The sequence below is a fragment of the Paralichthys olivaceus genome, chromosome 8, assembly GCF_024713975.1.
Source record: "Paralichthys olivaceus isolate ysfri-2021 chromosome 8, ASM2471397v2, whole genome shotgun sequence".
NCBI lineage: Eukaryota > Metazoa > Chordata > Actinopteri > Pleuronectiformes > Paralichthyidae > Paralichthys > Paralichthys olivaceus.
In genome coordinates, this window is record NC_091100.1 from 3,621,240 (window position 1) to 3,641,025 (window position 19,786).

The window sequence follows — 19,786 nt, forward strand, 5'->3', positions numbered from 1 at the left end:
CTCTCTCTCTCTCTCTCTCTCTCTCTCTCTCACACACACACACAGGCGAGTCAAGGTGTGTTTGCCGGGCATGAGGAGCTGTTTAGAAATGATGGTTGCAGTAATCAGCATAATGTTTGCCTAGAGCCGTGGACTGACATTTAGAACAGTGGATTATTGGAGCAAAACCCACACAGTCCCTTTCAGAGAATTCTCTCACATTATTACAGGGTTTTATTATAGATTACTGTTACAATACCAATGTTACACTGCTCACGTAAGAGATTGTGGTTTCACTGTCAGGCCGTGTTTCTTCCATGTGTGACATATTTACCATAGATTGGTATGAATTGGCGGAGGAGGCGGGTGGTGTTCCATGAATGCAGGAAGAACAGCTGAGCTGAAATGGCTTCTCTTGTAAGGGACGGTGAGAACTCAGAGTTTTTGTAGCAGCACAGGTGAAGCAAGAGCGCAAAAATGTTTTTAGCGCCCTCACAAAGTACGCCCAGGTTTATATGTATCTACCGTCACCACAGGGTCTGGAGGCCAAAGCACAGAGAGAGTATTTGGGCACAGCTCTAAGCAGGAGAAATGTCTAGCCTACATATAACTTAGATAATACCAGGCGTTTAACAATTCTCCAAATCTATGTTTCAGTTCAGACCTCGATTTTTTTGCTCACTGCTGACATGTGCCCGAGGGCCCTGAAATCTCAGGGTTGTTATCCATCCTGAGCTAATTAAACACGCCTCTCTTTTACTGTAGGCATGACCATTGGAGACCAAAACAGTTCCGTGTCACATGCAGATGGAAAACAATAAGTATTACGACATTTACAAAATATAAAGCGGTGTCAGAAGCAAAACATCAATAGAAAATGTACTTTTAATCTTTCTTCCTTTTTCCAATTCTTAATTGCGCTTATTTCCAGAATAATGTTGCACGTTAATTTAGGTACTTTGCATATTCCTATCAAATGCAGTGCATTAGATGTCATGTTAATGTGAGATTCTCAGGTGAAGACGCAGGACTGATTTTGGCTAAAGCTAATCGTGAACCTTGCTTGTTTCATTGTTGACATCAACCTGCTGCTCATTGTTATTATTTTCTGTCGTGCTGTCATTATCAGGTAAGAGGCAAGTTTTCCCTTAAATACTTTACTCACCGGGGAGTGAACGGACCGGAATATGAATAACGCTTCTTTCCTAAGAGATAAGATGCCGTCCTCTCGTCCAGCTGTTAGCTACTGATACATGCATACAAAGGACAAATAGTGGTACGCTGCCTGTGTAAGACGGGATAGGTTGTCCTATTGAGAGTAACAGAACATTTTAATTTACTTCTCTGCAGACTGTAGCCTGGCAGCCAACATATCCATCACTCCTTTTTCCTGAGGAAAATATCAATAACTATAGCTAATAATGTTTATATGTCTTTTCTTCAGCAGCAATGATGTTTTACTACGCAACTGATGAAATATCCTATATTTTACACTTCACTGGTGTTTTATTCAATGTTTTTATATCCATAAAAAATTACATTTGTGGTTTAACTACCAAAATCCATCTCAATATAGCTTTCTATCTTCTCACTCACACTTCTCTCTGGAGCTGTAACTTAAAGAATCCTAATGACACATATCCCATCCTTCGCCCCAATAAGCCAAACATCTGGTAACAGCCAAACAGGAAATATATTGAGTCCATCATGTTTTTGAACTGTGTGGCGTAGAAGTATAAAAAGGCAATGATATATTGACTTTCTGACATCCAGCGTTTCCTGCAGATTCCACAACATATTTCCTTCTTGTAAGTTGCTAACTAAGTGATGGAATGATCACAGACGGACTGACCATCGATAACACCAGGAAAATACCTGCTGCATCAGTGGACATCTAAAACATCCTTGAGGTTTTTACCAACCTTGGCAGGCGAGCAGAACCGCAAGGCTGGTAGTTTCCGGTTTGCCGTGTATGAGCTGATGAACCGCTGTGACAGTCAGTCTGTCGTTCTCATGCACATGAGAGCGTGTTGAAGAAAATGGACTTACATGTACCTACATTGGAATCTAATTCTGTGGGGGGAACAATTATCTCCCTAACTACATACTGTGCACTACAGACATACACTCTCATTATGGGTTATCATGGTCATAGTGTCTTTGTGAAAATCCAACCATAGTCTGTGAATGAGTGGAAGTCAAGATAAGCGGAACTCAATCATATTGCAGTACCAAGAACTGTAAAACCTGACTATGTGTCAGTTGTAGACATCAAGAGAAGGTGAACGAGCTGTTTAACACAGTTCTTCAGCTCTAATTTCAAAACACGTCTCATCAAATCAAGTCAGCCATACACTAAAATACCAACTGTAATGACACTCTGGTCTATAATTACCTGAAATGATAAATGAGTGTTCATGTGTCGGAGTCAACAGGTTTTTTACCAGCATCACTGCAAGAACAGCTATGTTTGAGCAGGGCGTGACGTGGAGGTGTTTAACCCGGGATGAAAGTATGATTAATAGGAGAACTGCAGTATCAGCAGGTGAAGCTGGAGAGAACGCCGAGGGCCAATCACATCAGCTCACATCATCCGCCTTTATTAGCAACAGACAGTTTAATGGGTCAAGAGCAGAGCTGAGGCCAGAATCTCGGACTCATAAAGCAGGCCATCCCAAAAATTACTGCATGGAAGCCAGATTATGAACTGACGGAAATTCAAGGCAGCTGATGTTCATTTAGAGTTGAATTCACATTTCAAGAGACAAAATCTCAGTTAATTTAAAGTAATTTCACAAAACAAGTATTTTAAAACATGCCTCTCAGCCCATTAAGTGAATCACAAGGATGGATTCAGTTTGCAATATCTGGGTTCATTTATTATAGTCTTTATTATTTATGAAGATTTGATTTACAATAGCTTTCTTCATGAATATATTATGTTAATTATATTTTCAACCAAATGTCAAAGTTCTCATAACAACTAGCTAACAGCAAAAAGTAAAACTCAGCTGACATAGTTTCATGAACAACTTAAAAAAAAGATGCTATATGAAGATGAACGTGTCTCAACTTCCTCCAGAAGCGACAGAGCTGCGATATCAAGTCCCACTAATTCAATTGTGAGTCAGTCGCAGCTTTCAATCATGATAATTCGCTCAATTTTCATCGCATCAAATAACTAACAACCGAACTTAAAGGAAAATCGAACAAACATCAGTGTGATAATAAATACAAAAATGTCAGAAACCATCTTTGAGAAAAATGACATTTTAGTTTGGTCCATGTCCCATCCATCGACGGAGTTTATGACCGAAACTGCAGTCATCTTTATACAGTCTATGGAAAAAACCTTCAGAGTTCAATTAAATATTATATAAAAATTGGAAAAGCTCCCCTTCTTTCTGAGGCTGTAAACATAAAACACAATGATTATTGCTAGTAACTTTCTTTATATTGAATTGACTATGTTATAAACTCTCGATAGTCTTGAATTGAATCTAAGAGACACAGGATTCAGCAGCACGGATCTGGCTCTCTGCATACAGCCACTGGAGAACCAAATAATTCTCAGTGAAACTCTGGGTTTCATCTATTTAAAAAATGATCCTGTCATGTCATTTGGCTCATTTACACTCTTTTGTTTCTGAAGTGATCCATTTAATAAATTCCATGTCCTTTTTCATAAGAGGGGATAATTAAATGTAAAATTCATTAAAGATTATTATTTTGCTGTCATGTCAAAGCAGCACAAGATGCATGGTGTAATCTAGAGTGAGCCACCATGAAAAATCTAATTTAACGTACCATTAGAACACTGACAACGAGCCTACTCCTGAACTGTCAAACTACAGAAGCAAGGTACACATTTTTTTTAAAAGACACAAAATATTAGGTCTGGAATTCATTATCGATGAATCTGCAGATTATTTTCTGAAACCACTGTTTATTTTTCATATGATTTCTGTTCAACCACGAGAGTTCGTGGAAGACGCTTATCATTTTTTCTGCAGAAATATTTAGTATTTAAGTGTGGAGTCCCTTGAAACCCTTGCTGTTAGGGCACTTTGTTTTCAGAGGAATATATCTCCCACACAGTTCAATATTGATATAAAGTACTAAAACTACTCAAATAAAAGCTGGGACTTGGCACTTCAGTGGAGTATCCATTATTTTTCTTCAAATTGAAAGTGCTGAAGCACAGAACCTGAAAAGATGTTAAACTTTCTTAATACTTTCAGTCTGGACTGTATATACTTGTATGTGCTCAATTTAGTATAACTTATCACTGTGTGTTTTTTATCAATTCTAATGTACATATTCTTTTTCCAGAAATACTTTCTATTGCAAACACAAAAATAAACATTGAGAGCTAAACGTCACATCCAGTTTGAATTCTCAAACTAAACACTGAGTGGCACACTTCACTATCATGATCATTCTGCTGAGTCAAACAACCACAACACTAAACACAGCTGAGCCACGAGGCTCAGGATAAATGAGGGTGTGACAGTGTATCTTCACGTGAGTGTGTGTGTGTGTGTGTGTGCGTGTGTCCTGCAATGTTCACTTGTGTGTGTGAAGATCTACGGCAGCTCGACACAGGGTAGTAATGAAGGTTGTGCATCAAGAAGCAAACAGGATAATTAATTTCTCTCTTTCGCTTGAATGCTTCCATTGTATTTTCATTTGTTTGCTTTTTTCTCTTCCTGCTCCTACTTTCATAAGATAAAGTGAATCCTGAGAGAGATGTTTTGTGATTCTACCCACACACACATTCATTTTACTACAGGATAACAAAATGTGTCTATGTGTGTGTGTGTGTGTGTATTTAATAAGATGAATGCGTGTGCGCCTCCCCTTCCCAATTATAGAGAGTGGAGGAGAGAAGTAAGTGGTAGAAAGGAGCAAAAGATGCAACACAGGCAGGGACGGAGGAAGAGAAGGATGTGTAATGACTAGAGAGGAAGATGAAGTAAGAGAACCTCCTTTCTCTTTGAGGAACTCACTTCATCCGTCTTGACTGGGTATCTTAGACTTTGTTTTGATTACGTCTCTTCATTTCTGTGCAGTTCTCTCTCTCATCCATCCATCTGCTCCACTGACCCCATATCTGACCACACACTGTAAATAAAGATGGACGACACATCTCTACTTCCCCCCATCTATACAAAAATAAAGCAAACCTCTGTGTGGTGTGGAGATGCAGTATCATCTTGATGTTTCAACTGGTTTTAATAGCATTAAATAGCTAATTGAAACCAAATTTAACAGAAAAAAATAACGATTGAACATTCGTCAATGTGCTGAGAACTACTTTAAGTGACAGAAACCATCTTTGAGTCTTTGAGAAAAATGTCTTTAATATGAACTTTGGCTTTTTGTTTTAGTCCATGTCCCATCCACTTACATGGAGGAGGTGGGTGGTTATGACCTATACTGCAGCCAGCCACCAGGGGGGGCTGTAATGCCATTCATGTTTGTATACAGTATACACTGAAAACGTATTCTTTATACTTTCTATTTGAATTAGTTATTTTCAACTTTTGATTACTTCTCTTAATGAAATAGAGAGATAATAAAAATTGGTGGCTCATGTAAATGTTGCCTTAAAAATTAAGTTTAGTGTGAGTGTATAACCAGCACGCCGGGGGTGATCATCCTCAGCACTTGCATCACAACCACCATTGGTTTCAAGATGTCTCCATTGCCTTGATAGAATGTGATTGGAGGTTTATTGGAGGAGAATGTGTTAATAACCAATATAAAATATAATATTTTAATATGCTACTCTGTAATATATGCATGGTATGCTGTCTTGGAAATTATTTTTTGTCCAATTGATTTGGTACTGTTTAAATGTCTTCAAGAGGGACTTATGTTTGTGAATTTTATCTTCTATCCCCCTTTAAATGTATATCACTTAACCATTCGAAAATGTCACTCGGCTCCCCGGGCCATTTCAGATAACAAGCACTGTAAAAGCTGGAGACTCGCAGCACTGTCCATCAGTCTGGAGACGGAGCAGAATTTGGACATTTTATTGATGAGGCAGATTCCAACATGCAAGACATCAGGGGTTTTTCTTTTTTGGCAGAGAGCAGCTCCAGCACACTCATATTCATGCAGCACAAACACAAGCCACCACTTTTTGATTCTGTCCATACACTTTCCACACATATTCTTGTACAGAAACACACACACACTCACACACACACACACACACACACACACACACTTCTGTATTGCAAGCCAGATCTCCATACTGTTGGCTCAGTTCCCACAGAGGTATGCATAACTCCGGGTTGGATCAAAGGACTAAGCTAAAAACCTCTGGCCAGACACACTCATACAGTACACTGCTTCTATTTCTAGATGGGATCAAATAGGGTCTTTTATGCTCCGAGTCTATAGCATAAATCACCATTCAAAGACGAGTGTGCACAAACACACAGAGGCACACACACACACACACATACACACACACACAAACACACACACACATATATAGACACACACAGCCTCTCAAACACCTGTGGCAGATCAAACGCATCAAGCTGAGAACACACACCTGCAGCAGCGTAAAGCCTTTGCAGTGAACAAGTAAATCATGCTGCTCTAATACACACACACACACACACACACACACACACACACACACACACACACACACACACACACACACACACACACACACACACACACACACACACACACACACACACACACACACACGCTGACATCGGTAATATCCCGTGACTGGCGATTCACCATGCAAAGATCCTATTCAAATAGCCCGATGGCCCCACCACAAACACACACAAACAAATAACAGAGCCTCAGCCAGGTGCATTTGGTACGAGGAGCACAGGGAGGGGGCCACATTTGATGTTCTCCCACACAGCGTATCGCTCCACACCCAGTGAATGCCACCGTAAAAATGGCTACAGTGAAAGGGGAGAAGAAACGCGAGACGGAGGGGAAGAAAAGAATCAGAGAGGTAAAAAATAACATGCAGCGATAAAGAGAGAGCCTGGAGTATGATCCACTGGAAGGTTGCCAGTTCGAATCCCAATGCAGACTGAAGCAAGCTGGATGAGGGGAGGAGAGTCACTCTCTTCATCTCAATATAAGACTGCTCTTGAGCCTTTAACTAATCTGGTGCTGCCACTAAATAACTGGCAGGAAGAGACTGGGGATTAAAAAGCCTTTCCCAGGTGTTAGTGGAGAGGGTGTATGTGTGTGTGTTCTTATGTATCTCCAGCCACCTGCTTCTTTATTTACCCCAGTTGTTCCTGTAAATACGAATCTGTTCCGTTTGTATGAGGAACCTGAACTCTGCGATTTGAAGCATCAAAAAAATGTTATTACCTTTAATAAATCCAGATGAAATCATTTTAGAGTGAGTCAGTGCTCTTATACTGAGTATTCTCCTCATACATTTGGGCATACTGTGTGTACGGTACATACAGGAGCCACTTTCAATGTGAAGGAGCAGTGGTTCGACACCAAGCTCCCTCTGGATGTCCGAACTCCTCGCCTCATCTCTGAGACCAGCCAACCGACTGAGAAAACCCCATATCAGGCCGCTTGTATTCACGACTGATTTCTTTCAGTTGCCACCCAGTGCTTGAGACGCAATGTAAGCAGCAGTGCATCGGTTATTCAGTAAAATAAGTTTTCGTACCGGAGCATTTCGACGAACACTGATGCTGATATGTCTGTGAAAGGCTCATATCAGCAGATTTTAATCAGCCAGCCAATAAATCGGTCAGAATCTTCTATGTATGCAAAACACGCTTCTCGTACACAATACACAGTGTGTGTGTATGGTGTGAGCTCCATTAAGAAAAAGGCACAGCATTCACCACCTTAGATATCTGCAGTATTGTAGGTTGTTAATTTGCTTTAGAATAACTGCTTCAACATTACACTACATTATTTCCTGATAAAAAGTTGTATGTTACATGTAAAGGTTTGGACACATGTGGTAATGTGTCCCAATCTGGACCAGGTCATGGGCCATTAATGACAAAACACGTCTTGAATATGACAATATCACAATTTCCGTTGCACAAGTTTTCACATTGAAAAACCACTTGAGGATTATGACAGTTTGGTTTTGTTATGGTTTGAGTCCTGAACCTGATTTTCCTGTTTCAAACAGATGAATGCTTTGGTGTAATTCATGCAAAAACTAAAAACCTAATTTTCTTATTACAGTCTGTTATTTATTTATTTTTTAAAGAGCCCATCAGTATTGTAATAGACTTTCATTAAGGTCTGTGGAAATTATTTTTGTTCAAAGGCAGCGCACTTTAAAAGAGCGTCTGGCAGAAGATTAGTCAAATAAAATCACACAACTGATGAATGATACCTTGTGTTAAACTTTGCTTTGTTTGCCAGCTCTGCATCTTTTGCATCTTTCTCTCACTGTCACTCATTCTTTTTTTGGGCAGTCTTGAAAATAACATGACTGAAGACAAATATTAGAGTAATTATCTGGAAGCACTTCGCAAATATTCCGTTGAAGATCTCCTCACATTTATCTCACCACTAAGTGGGCAGTCTAAGCATGGCCTTGAGTGGGACGAAAATAATGGCCTGGAGAAAAAGAAGCAAACTGCTGACATGGGAAAACTTTCCTTAAGAAATATGGTCACATTGTCATCCTTCCGAAAAGTGTGGATGGTAAGGTACACAACCTGCAATATATAAGACAAAAAAAGATTCCCAGACATGTTGTTTTCACATTTGGAACCTGTGTAATTATTGCCTTGATTAGAGATGAATCCCCAGGAGGCTCCGAGTACTCTTCGCCAGAGTTGTTTGGTTGTATACAACTTTGCAGTGTTTATCGCTATCACTGGGTTCAAAGTTCTTAACGTCGTTAAGCCCCATAAAATGTACCACGTATGATGAAACTGTCACAGCAGCTCTTGGTTTCATTTAGTAGTTCTTGTCTCATCTTCCTCTGGCTGCATCTGAGGAAAAACTGTGAAAACAGTCAGAGGAGGATGGAACCATTCATCACACGTGGGTTATCTCCAAAAACAAATCAGTGATGTGAGATTCAAAAAAATATTCTCAGGCACAAGAATCCATGAGAGTATTTCTACGTTTTTGAATGAGCATACTTTATAATCACAAAGTGTAGTGTGAGAGTTTTTTTTTTTTTTTTTACACCTTTAGTTCCCCTGCTTTTCATGTCTTTTTTGTTTTTTAAATGAGATGTTTCGGGAACAAAATACACAAAGATCTCAAAGCATGAATAATCGGGACATTTATTAAATTCCACAAAGATTTTCAGCCAATTCAGAAAATGAATGAAGTATTGTTGGTCAAGGTTTTCGGGTGCCGCTTTTTTTTTATAACTTTTTCACATTCTATTACATTTACAGGGACTTTATACACGGTACTTTATCTCAGTTAGGTTAGAGAAAGGCTGTAACACAGCCTACATCTCCTGAACAGAAAACTATTCAGCTCTAAATAGCATTTGATTTAAATTGAACCCGCTTTACCAATTTTAACGTAGGTCAAAGGAACCTAACTCCATACTGCAGTTTTAGAAATGTATATTAAAACACAGATATGCCTTGGTGTGTGATGATCTATGACAAGGTGTCCTGAAAATAATGGATAAGAGAGGTTAGGTGTCATTTCTTTATTTCCATTGTACTTAACTGTCGTCTACTTAACTTGTGCATCTGGTAGTTTCACTAGAAATGTGCTGTGAAGCTTAAAAGCTTTAGATTTTGTTTTCGGACTCTTCTCGGGACTATGTGGAAGTGGAACAATTGGGTTTGACTGACAGCTCCACTCTCCTGTTCCTCCATTTGGACAGGATGTCTTATAGACCTGTTATCCTTCTTATTGGTACTTTGGTCTCTATTTTACACGGGGGCAAAACTCTGCCAAGTATGTGTCTTTGCTAGTTTCAGACTGACGCAGTTGTCAGGACACATTACTGAGATAAGTGTGCGTACCTAGGTGGATACACAATTCACAAATCTGCTTGTTAAACACATAAATGAAATCTGTATACGTGCAAGCAGATTTGTTTCCCTTTTTTTGTCACTATCTGGAGAATCCACAATTATAAAAGCAATCCTCCAAGGTGCTAGCACACCTTTAACAGGGAATGGAAGATGGTACTCTGGTTTATTTTAGTGTTATGCTCAGAACACACCCATTGACCCATGCTTGTGGTGCTACCACCTTTTATTCTGCCATTAAACTAGCAACAGTAGGCCACGCACTTAGACTGTAAAATAGATCCCTCAGTTTTGTGAAATCATAAATTCCCAGTGCAGTTTTTAACCTGACCAGGTCTAATGAGCCAGAGTAATTAAAAACACCCATGTGTGCAGAGGCTTGAAGTATTCTTTTTCTAACCCAATTTGGTGGCAGTTTAATATACATTGTATTACTTTATATCAGTGCTTTCACTTATAAAAAAGCTTTAGAGTAATATTCAAATATTTCTTTCAAGTAATTGTTTTCCATTTCCATGAATGTGTGGGCACACCAGATCATTGACACATTTAATTAGTAACTCTAGTCCGTGGTATTTACAGTAAGCACTATTTAGAGTAAGCCCACTGTCACTCCTCAACAGTGGACATCATTTCTCTTTCTTTCATTCCCCGCAGCTATTTCACAATAGCCAGAGGTCTTATTAAATTATTTTGTAACTTGCATTTACTTGTACAGCAAGTTTGTTTTTTGACTTTTCATGACCCATTCATAAAAATGCCTTATTTATCACATTTTACCGATAGATTATGACTTAATTACTTCCAAGTGCATTTATGACCCAAAGGCAAACTGCACCAAAGCATTTGGAGTTCACAGTCTTGTTTAATTTAAAAATATCAAGATACATGTCAGTCAAATGTTACAATGCTCCACATTACAAAATAAAACACATCTCTCAGGTCCTCATCCGATGGAGGACATTCCTCTCGTACAATGATTGCATTGATTTGGTTCCTATTTGCACTGAGCCATTTGTTCGTCAGAGCTTCCTGTCTCTCATTCTGCTCTCTGTTTGGACAAATCTGTCGACGTTGTATTTTGAATGTTGTCACTGCTGAGGCCTCGTTTAAGGGTTTAAAATATTTCTCCAGAACGTCCATGGGACAAAAAAAACTTAAATATCAAAGACTGACACTTTCAGGGGAATCCATATAAAAATGCATTAATATTCCTGGATGATGTTGTCATGCAATATAAAAAATAAAAGCTATACATAATTAAAAGCAACTGTACAGTTACCTTCAAAAGACTTATCTCTGTTTGCGTTTCTGTGCAACGCATATCTGGAGAACCGTTTATCGTATCTGCCTCACACTTGGGATGTTTATTGTTTAGGTCCAAGGAAGTGCAGCGTTGAACTTGATGTGATTTGGATTCAGATATGTTCAATATAAACTTTGAATGAAAAGGCGACAGCGCTCTCTAGCAGAGGCTACAGTGATGTTGTTGATCATGACAACCGTGATAAGACAACAGCAACGACAACTGATTTTAAAGTTCAGCACTCTGCGTACTGAGACCAGCAGTCGGTCTTTACTTGCTGTGGCTAAATTACTGGCTGCACTTTTACAGTTTCAGAAAGAAAGCTGCAACCAACGTTACCACAGGCCAAACAAACCAGGGGGTCCCACTGTGAGACGGCATCGTGGATTTCAACCTTTCCTTCACTTTTGTTGACAAACAGAAGTTGTGATAGGGTGTGTGTGCACACACATGCACATGCTGTATTTTTCAGTCTGTCAGGTTGTTTTTTTTTCATTTCGTGGATATCTTGCAAGCGTTTTGGTTTATTTGGATGTTTTGCTGTAAAAACATCTTGAAAAGTGCAAGATAAGACACACATATACACATACGCACTCCTAACACATGAACACAGAGGATCAATAGAAACCTCCTCCCCCTATCTTACATAATAGACACCAAGGCCTAAACAGCAAAACAGCAGCTATTCTACCTGTGTGGCCTGCAGCGATGAATTGTGCAGTCCCTTATGGGGATACACGCAGGGAAGAAAAGAATCAGAAACCAAAAAGAAGAGGAGCAATACCAGGAGAACAAACACAAAAAAATGAAGAGCAAAAAGAAGCGAGACAGAGCGGGAGGCAGAGGGAGACCAGAGTGTATCCCACTTGGCTCATGTTTCAAAGCTCTGAAGGATGTTTTTGAGGAAAACGTCTATAAAGTGAATCTTTTCAGAGATAGGAAACTGCTCTGACTGGGCAAATACACACGTGTATACACTTCACACACACACTCAATTGGCATTTACATCTGCGGCATGTAATATTGTGTGCCTTGAACTGACCACAGTCATTGTAGTACTGCTGCACGAGGAAATATGGCCCATCTGACCTTAAAATGGCCTCAACAGCCAAATCACTCATCAAAAAAGTCATGTCAGTTACTCCACGTCTGAGCCCGAACAAAAGAAGATGGATGCACCTGATTTGCTCTCTTTGCACACACACACTCTCACACACACACACACACAAAGTGATTACTTTCCATTAGGATACTCTGACTGCCTCTCTAAAGCTGTCACTTCTTCTGCTGTGAGAAGACAACACTAAGGACTGATAGAGCATTGGCATCAATCTGACACACACACATACACCTACCCAAATACACACATGCCAGCAACACATACTGTATGTAGTCTGCAGACCAGTTAAGACTAAAATCCCTTGGTACACACAGACAGTTAGACAGACGCACACTCGGTCCCTCTCAAACATAACCACGCACTCACACATATGAGCACAAAGTGTCAGGTGGCTGTGTAGTATGGTGATTTGTTTCTCCTGACAGACAGGAAATAAGGGAGTCGACCAGGGACCTAACTTCCTCTTGGACCTGACTAACCTGACATCTATCACACACTCCTAGAAACACACACACACACACAGAGAGAGAGAGTGTTCTCCTTCATTGTTTCCTCTTCTTCTCTGATACACATGCACTCACTCAATCCATCAGAATCGTAAATCTCTGCGGAGGTCTCAAGAATTTGAGCTGCTCCGCTGTAGGATTAGATTTGTGTCTGTGTGCAAAAAAGAAAGTGTAATTGTTTTTTGCCTACCACTAAATTTAGTTTAAATGCATGGAAATTCCTCAGGCTGCATGCTAATGCGATGGTGCAGGCAGCAGTAAACTCTTGACACTTTTTGCTATGATTTCAAAATGGCTTCGTGATCATGTTGCACAGATTCTATTGAACTGCGTATTCAAGTAAGTAAAGTCCCCTGGTAATTTCACTGTTTAGGAATAACAAGGCAGTTTGTTTAAAGTTGTAATGGTGACCTCGAGTACAGACCATAACACTGGATGACAACTAAAACTTTATTTCACTTGTATTTGACATTTCATTTTGTTATTCTAAGCCTCAAAGTAGATTTTTATTTAATGTCCTATTTGTGGTAAAATGACTTTTGTGAATTTAACAAGATGCAGACGTGGTTGTGTCTAGTCTCCGACCCAGGAAACAGACACAAGATTTAAAAGAGTGTCACAGAGGTGGAGAAGTCATGGTCAGGTTGTGCAGCGTGGACAATGATAATCAGCTCAAGACGAGACAAGGCTTCTAATGTACCGTTGCCTCATTACAGCATGGTGAGGCAAATGTCCTCCTCGGCTTTAACTGTTTGACAATGATGACAGAGAGGGCCTTGGTGTGCATGTGAGTGTGTGTATGAGAGTGCACATGTGCAAGTTGCACGCTAGTCTGTCTGATTTGAACTCGCCCGTCCTACAGCCCACCATCACACGTCATAACAGTTGCCTCGGTTCACTTATGCGTGCGGTCCAATCAGCATCAGGCTCTGGCTCAGCTGAGCCAATGACATGTGTCATATCAGCCCTAATCGCACTAACAGATCCACAAAGGGGGACAGCGTGATGATGCTGTCTTTGGCCTCATTGAAAATGAAGGCAACTTCCAAAGTCAAGATGAGAAGCTAAACTTTAGTGAGAGCCCAAAAACTGTGACCTGAAATGATTTAGACGAGAGTGGAGAGAAATGGTTTAACAGCTGGAATGCTCAAGCCACACTTTATTCAATTACCTTGGGCAAGGGGAGCAATAATAAAGACCATGGGTAGTTTTTATAACACTTTGGCTTCTAATGGACCATTATCATTACCCACATTAGCAAAGATAGGACAAAATAATTCCCCATTCTCTGTATTACAGACCTAATTGCTCATATCCCTGTTGCTATGTGAAGCCATTTTCCTGTTTTAATGACATTCAAAATATGAAATGGTCCCATTTGATTTGGTGTTTGTAAAATCATTTTCCAATTTTACAAAATGCATGGCTTTCAAACTGCAAAGCTGTATAACAGCTGGCAAAGTTTTCTTTCATTTCACCAACAGCACTCTGGCCTGTTAGTAGTATAGAATATGATTTACATTTTGAAATACGCTAAATGTGACCCCCACCCTAGACTTCATGTGGAATATAAAGTGTAGAATGAGGCTCCATCTGGATCCATGCTCGAAACGTGAATCAGTCAAACAGCTGTGGAGCAGAACGCTCTCAGAGACTGGGAGGAAGTGAAGGGGTGTTGGGGGTAAGTTATGAATAAAGAAGGGAGGGAGGGAGGGCGGCGAGGTGAGCAGATGAGAGGTGGAGGAAAGGGGAGAGGAAGAAGTGGAGGAGGAGGAGGGAGACAGTAAAATGCTGCCGTCACTTAAACTCTAAAATGAAAGATCGATGAGCTTATTTAAATGTGCTCCAAGAGATGAGAGTTGGCGTATATAAAGCCTTGCATTTATGAGGAGGGGTGTGGGCATCGATTGACTGAGAAAAAGACAGAGAGAGAGTGAAAGAGGGACTGGGACAGAGGGGGAGGGGGGAGCGAGGGAGAGTGAGAAGGGAGGGATCAGGAGGATCAACCTTGGCTCATGAATTTCATCCTTTTCCTCCTAAAATAAAACGTTCTAATAAATGCTGGGGATAGAGGGGTCGGAACCTGGAAAATCTACAGCCTTCGATTGGCCGCCTGGCACAGCTTATCAAATCAATAACCCCACCCCAACCTCCCTCCACCACCTCCGGCAGCCTCATCACGAATCTGCTCCACTAATTTCCCATTCGGCCCCCCCCACCCCCCTCCATCCCCATCACACACGCACATACACATCGTGAGGTACAGACATTTCACAGCACGGCAACCCCCTCCCCAATGGGTCGGTGGGCTTGAGGGCGCACGGTGGTAACTTGGGCGCCGTTGCAGAGACCTTGACATCAGAGGGAGGACAGAAGGAGCTGACTCTGCAGCCACACCATCCTTCAGTCTCTCGCCTCCTCCTCAGCACCTTGGAGGGAGGTAGGAAACATGGAGAGTGTGAAGACTGGGAAAAGAAGAAAGAGGAGGGCAACTTTTGACACACACAGAGGTGTTGTCATACCGTCGTCATCGATTGAACTGCAGGCACAGCTCTCTGAGTGACAAGCACGGTGCACCGCATTCTCTCTCTAACCCCCCTCGCCACCACCACTCCATTTATTCCCTCTCACCCCCCTTCCCTGCCACTCCCCTCTCGCTCCCCTGCTCCTTCTCACACCACCTCCTACTTCTCTTTGCCACACTCCCTCCCTCCCTCCCTCCTCATCACTTTCTCTCCCTCCTCCTTTCACACTCAGGCAGACACTTGCCTGCACTTAAACAGCACACACATTCTCTATGCGTTCACAAATAGCCCACCCCTACCTCACACTCACACACACACACAAACACACACACACACACACACACACACACACACACACGCACGCAAAGACATTCCAGAGACCCCCTCCTCCACATCACCCTCAGCCTTACATTCTGCCCACCACACCATCTGTGACCCAGAGAAAACTGTGCTGACACCAGCCTGACCTTTTCTGTGCTTTTGTTTTGCCACTCTGACATGATCCCATGTGGTGCACGCTCGAACATGCACGCACACACACACACACACACACACACACTCTCTCCATCACCTTCTCTCTCTGTGGCACCAGAAGAAAAAGGCCCATACACTAATGTAACATGGCAACACACAATTTCCACAAACAGCTCTGGCCAGGAATCGATATCTCATCATATCTGTCTTCTTTTAGTTGCTGTAATCAACAATTACCCCCCCACCCCCACCCCCTTACCCTCCTGCAACCACAAGGCACACATACTAATCTGGAGACCTGCCAGTGCAACAGGGTTAATACTGGACAAATAGACGGCAACTCATATTAATACACTGCTCCTGGCTGCATGTGTCTATGTGTTTGTGCATTTGTGAGCTTTGGGGGCCACACTGAGAGCTGTAGTTAAGCAGGTCATTGACAAAGAGGGGGATTATCAGTGCTTGGAGGCTGTAATTCCCCCCCATACACATCCTCAATACCTTAATCTAACAATCATCCTCCTACAATATATGCATCCTCATAACAATAACAATCATTTACACATGTAGTGTAGGAGTTACCCCCCCCCACACACACACACACACACACACACACATTCTGTCTCCCACACAAACACCCTGACATATATATTACTAAATTAAATGTTGTTGACCTGATTACAACCCATCTCACTCTCTCTCTAACCCTCCTGCAGACACTATAGACTTACTGCTATACTTGGTCTGATAAATCTCACCCTTGTTTCCAGTGTTGGGAGTCATCATCTCACTCCTTCATCAATAGAAAGTGAGTCTCAGCCACAGTATGAATGGCTCCTCATGCAAATGTTATTTAGTGCATCATCTGACATTTGAACCCAAGGGCTCCCGAGCTCTTACCTTGGCCGTGCAACATGTGGCAGCAGCTGCCGAGGAGGAGCAGGAGAAACACGGGCAGACACCGGCTCCCTCTCCGGGTCGTCCCGCTCCCTGTAATCACCGGCCGGCTCCCCGCTGCGGGTCCCTCCGCACGCTCCGGGGAGCCATCGGGGCGGCTAATTCCCGGTTTCATCCCGCGGGAGAGAAGAGAGGGGGAACGCATTCGCTTTGGTGCTTTCGCTTTCTGCAACTCTCTTGGGGAAGAGGAGGTCCAGGTGGAGAGGGACCGGGATTCAGCACCGGCAGCTCCGAGCTTTCTCCCCCCCTCCCAGAAGATCCGAGAGTTCACCGCTGTCACAAGCTCCCCCTCCCCGTGCTGTGAGTTCCCAGGCTCCGGCGTCCAACACCCGGCAAGATGAAGAGGAGGATGCAGATGAAGATGGAGGAGGTGGTGGTGGTGGTGGTGGTGTGGGGGATTCCTGACCAGCAGAAAGACTTTCTGGTCCCCGGTGAATGTGTCTGCGTTCACGGTAAAACGGCCCCGTGGTCCCTGCGTGCTGCGGCTGAGTCCCGGTTCAACTGCGCCCTGCGATCCCTCATCTTCATCTGGACCGATCGAAGCACGGAATTAATACAGTTGAGTGTGTTTTAGACTTATCGGCTTATTCCCCGCTATAAGAGCTCAAATCCCCGCTTGTTTTGATGTCTTCACCGGGGGATTTGTCCCGTGGATCATTTAGCTGTTTAGACGGTGCTCGTATTAACAGAGAAGCGATAAAAACACATAAATCACCCACATGTGTGTGTGTTTAAAAAAAAAAAAAATCAATCCACTAATTGATTCTGAATCCCGCTGCTGTCTTGTCTGCTCAAACAACCCGGGGACCAGCTCTTCCCCTCCTCCCGGGTGTGTTTTCCTAGGGATGGAGAAGCGAGGGCTGCGGTGGCAAGTTAAGCTAATTAACCGGTTCACCCCTAAAATGACTCTCCCGCACAGGGCACTCTCTCTTCGGATACCTCGCCGTGATACGGTGCTGCTGCTGCTGCTGGAGGCGACGACTCGGGTTACACGGAAGAAATGACACAACAGGTTATTATCCCGGTTGGGGGGGGAAAGAACAAGCACAAACCCCGCTTAAGTTTGTCAGCAACCACGCAGAGTTGTGTAGCTCCTATGCTAACACGCTGCTAACGGAGACTTCATTGAGAAAAGTGGCTAAAAATCGACCGTTACACGGAGCCGCTGCTCCCGCTGCGACACCGGAGCCTTCCCCCCCCCTCTCCTCCGCGTCCGCGTCCAGAGTCTTCTCAGCCACAGTCCACACGGCGGGGAAAAGGACACCGCTCTCGGTGTGTGTGTGTTGTGTGTTATCGTGGTCCGCTTATGGAGCTTTTTTTCAGGGGTTCTTATCCGCCGCTCCTCTCCGTCCTGTGCGCACCCTGTTGAGGCTCCGGGAGCCGACTGGAGGCGATGAGTCTCCCTCCCGCTGAACACCTGCCGCCCTCCGCCCCCCGCCGCCCGGCGCACGCTCGCCAGTGGTTCCGGTGGAGAGAGACGCGGAGAATGGGGCCGCTGCTGCAGGCCGCGTTTAGGAGACTTCGGTGGCGGGGTAACGAGTGTCAACGTCCCGCTCTCTCCTCCACACTTCTCCCTCAGCCTCGGCGCTCATCCCTCGATCTGTCCCAAACTCACTCACCAAACTTCTGCTCACCGTCATCTCTCGGCGCCGATTGGGCGAGCCGGGAGCTTGCTCTGTCCCCATTGGTCGATCCGAACCGAGGGGGCGGGAAGAGACGCAAAGCATATATACACACACACACATACACATACACACACACATACACACACACACATACACACACACACAGAAAAGAAGTTACCACAAGTTTTTATAAGTTTATAAAGTCCCCCCCAAGTAGACAGAAAATAAGTTATTACAAGTTTCATAAGTTTTCATAGTCCCCACATATTAACAGAAACTAAGTTATTAGAAGTTTTTATAAGTTTTTATAGTGCCCCCACATACACAAAGAAGAAGTTATTACAAATTTTTATAAGTTTTTTGGAGAAAAAAGTTACTATTACAAGTTTTGATAACCGATACAGAGGCGGATCTTGGATCTTTGTAGATCAGGGGCTGTTCAGGGGCCATTATCTGCACAGCGGGGCCGGTACCCACGTCCAACTCCTGATTCAAGAAGGTGCACATTCAAGTCATTCATATTTTTTGACTTTGTCTTTGCTGTTTTTTCCTCAATTAAAAAAAAAAACAGCAAAGAAAAAGTCAAAAAAATGGTGTAAATGTGTTTGGTGAGTCAGTAACAGGCAGGAGACAGTGAGAAGAGTATATATATATAAATATATATATATATATATATATATATATATATATATATATATATATATATATATATATATATATAATGTTTGGGGGAGCCCTCAGGAGCACCACTGGTGAACAAACACATATGCTTGCTTGATTACTAAAGAACAGCCTGGAGTTATCTCAGGACCAGTGATAACCTAGTTTCTTCCATGGTGAGGGTCATTAAATGGCACATTAATGTTAGAGCCTACAACACAGTGACCTTATCTTTTATTGCCTCAATAAATCCTCAGAGACAGACTTTCCATCCTGAGTGACCAAATAGTCTCCGTGCTCCGTCTAGCTGTCCCCAACGCACTCTCCTCAAGCACCTTCACCTCAGCTCATCCATTTATCTTTCCATCCAGGCCCATTTGGCATTTGGCTTCCACCGGTCTGTTTCCAGTGGAGTGGCTATGATGCCGCTTGGACTTTCCATGAAACATTTCAGAAGCTTAGTCTGCTGCCAAACCACATATGCTGCTCTGGATTCCACATTAGATCACCAAAATCCCCATATTCTAATTTGCTAGTAGAATCAGAACTGTATTATGGTTTCATTTTCTTTTTAAACAAATGAAGAACCCAGAGGGGGATTACACAGCCTATACATCTGCAGTTCAGTCCATTTTC

At 42.5% G+C, this 19,786-nt stretch overlaps 1 protein-coding gene across 2 annotated transcripts in view; it reads right to left on the reverse strand.

The window, feature by feature from the left end:
• sdk1a (sidekick cell adhesion molecule 1a) overlaps positions 1-18,482 on the reverse strand; it is a 221,523-nt gene extending 203,041 nt beyond the window's left edge. For both annotated transcript variants that reach the window (XM_069530412.1, XM_069530411.1), the window contains exon 1: positions 16,809-18,482. In XM_069530412.1, the coding sequence (XP_069386513.1) occupies positions 16,809-17,010 (202 nt within the window). In that variant the 5' untranslated portion in view covers positions 17,011-18,482. The remainder of the gene's footprint in view (positions 1-16,808) is intronic.
• Positions 18,483-19,786: the final 1,304 nt, after the last annotated feature.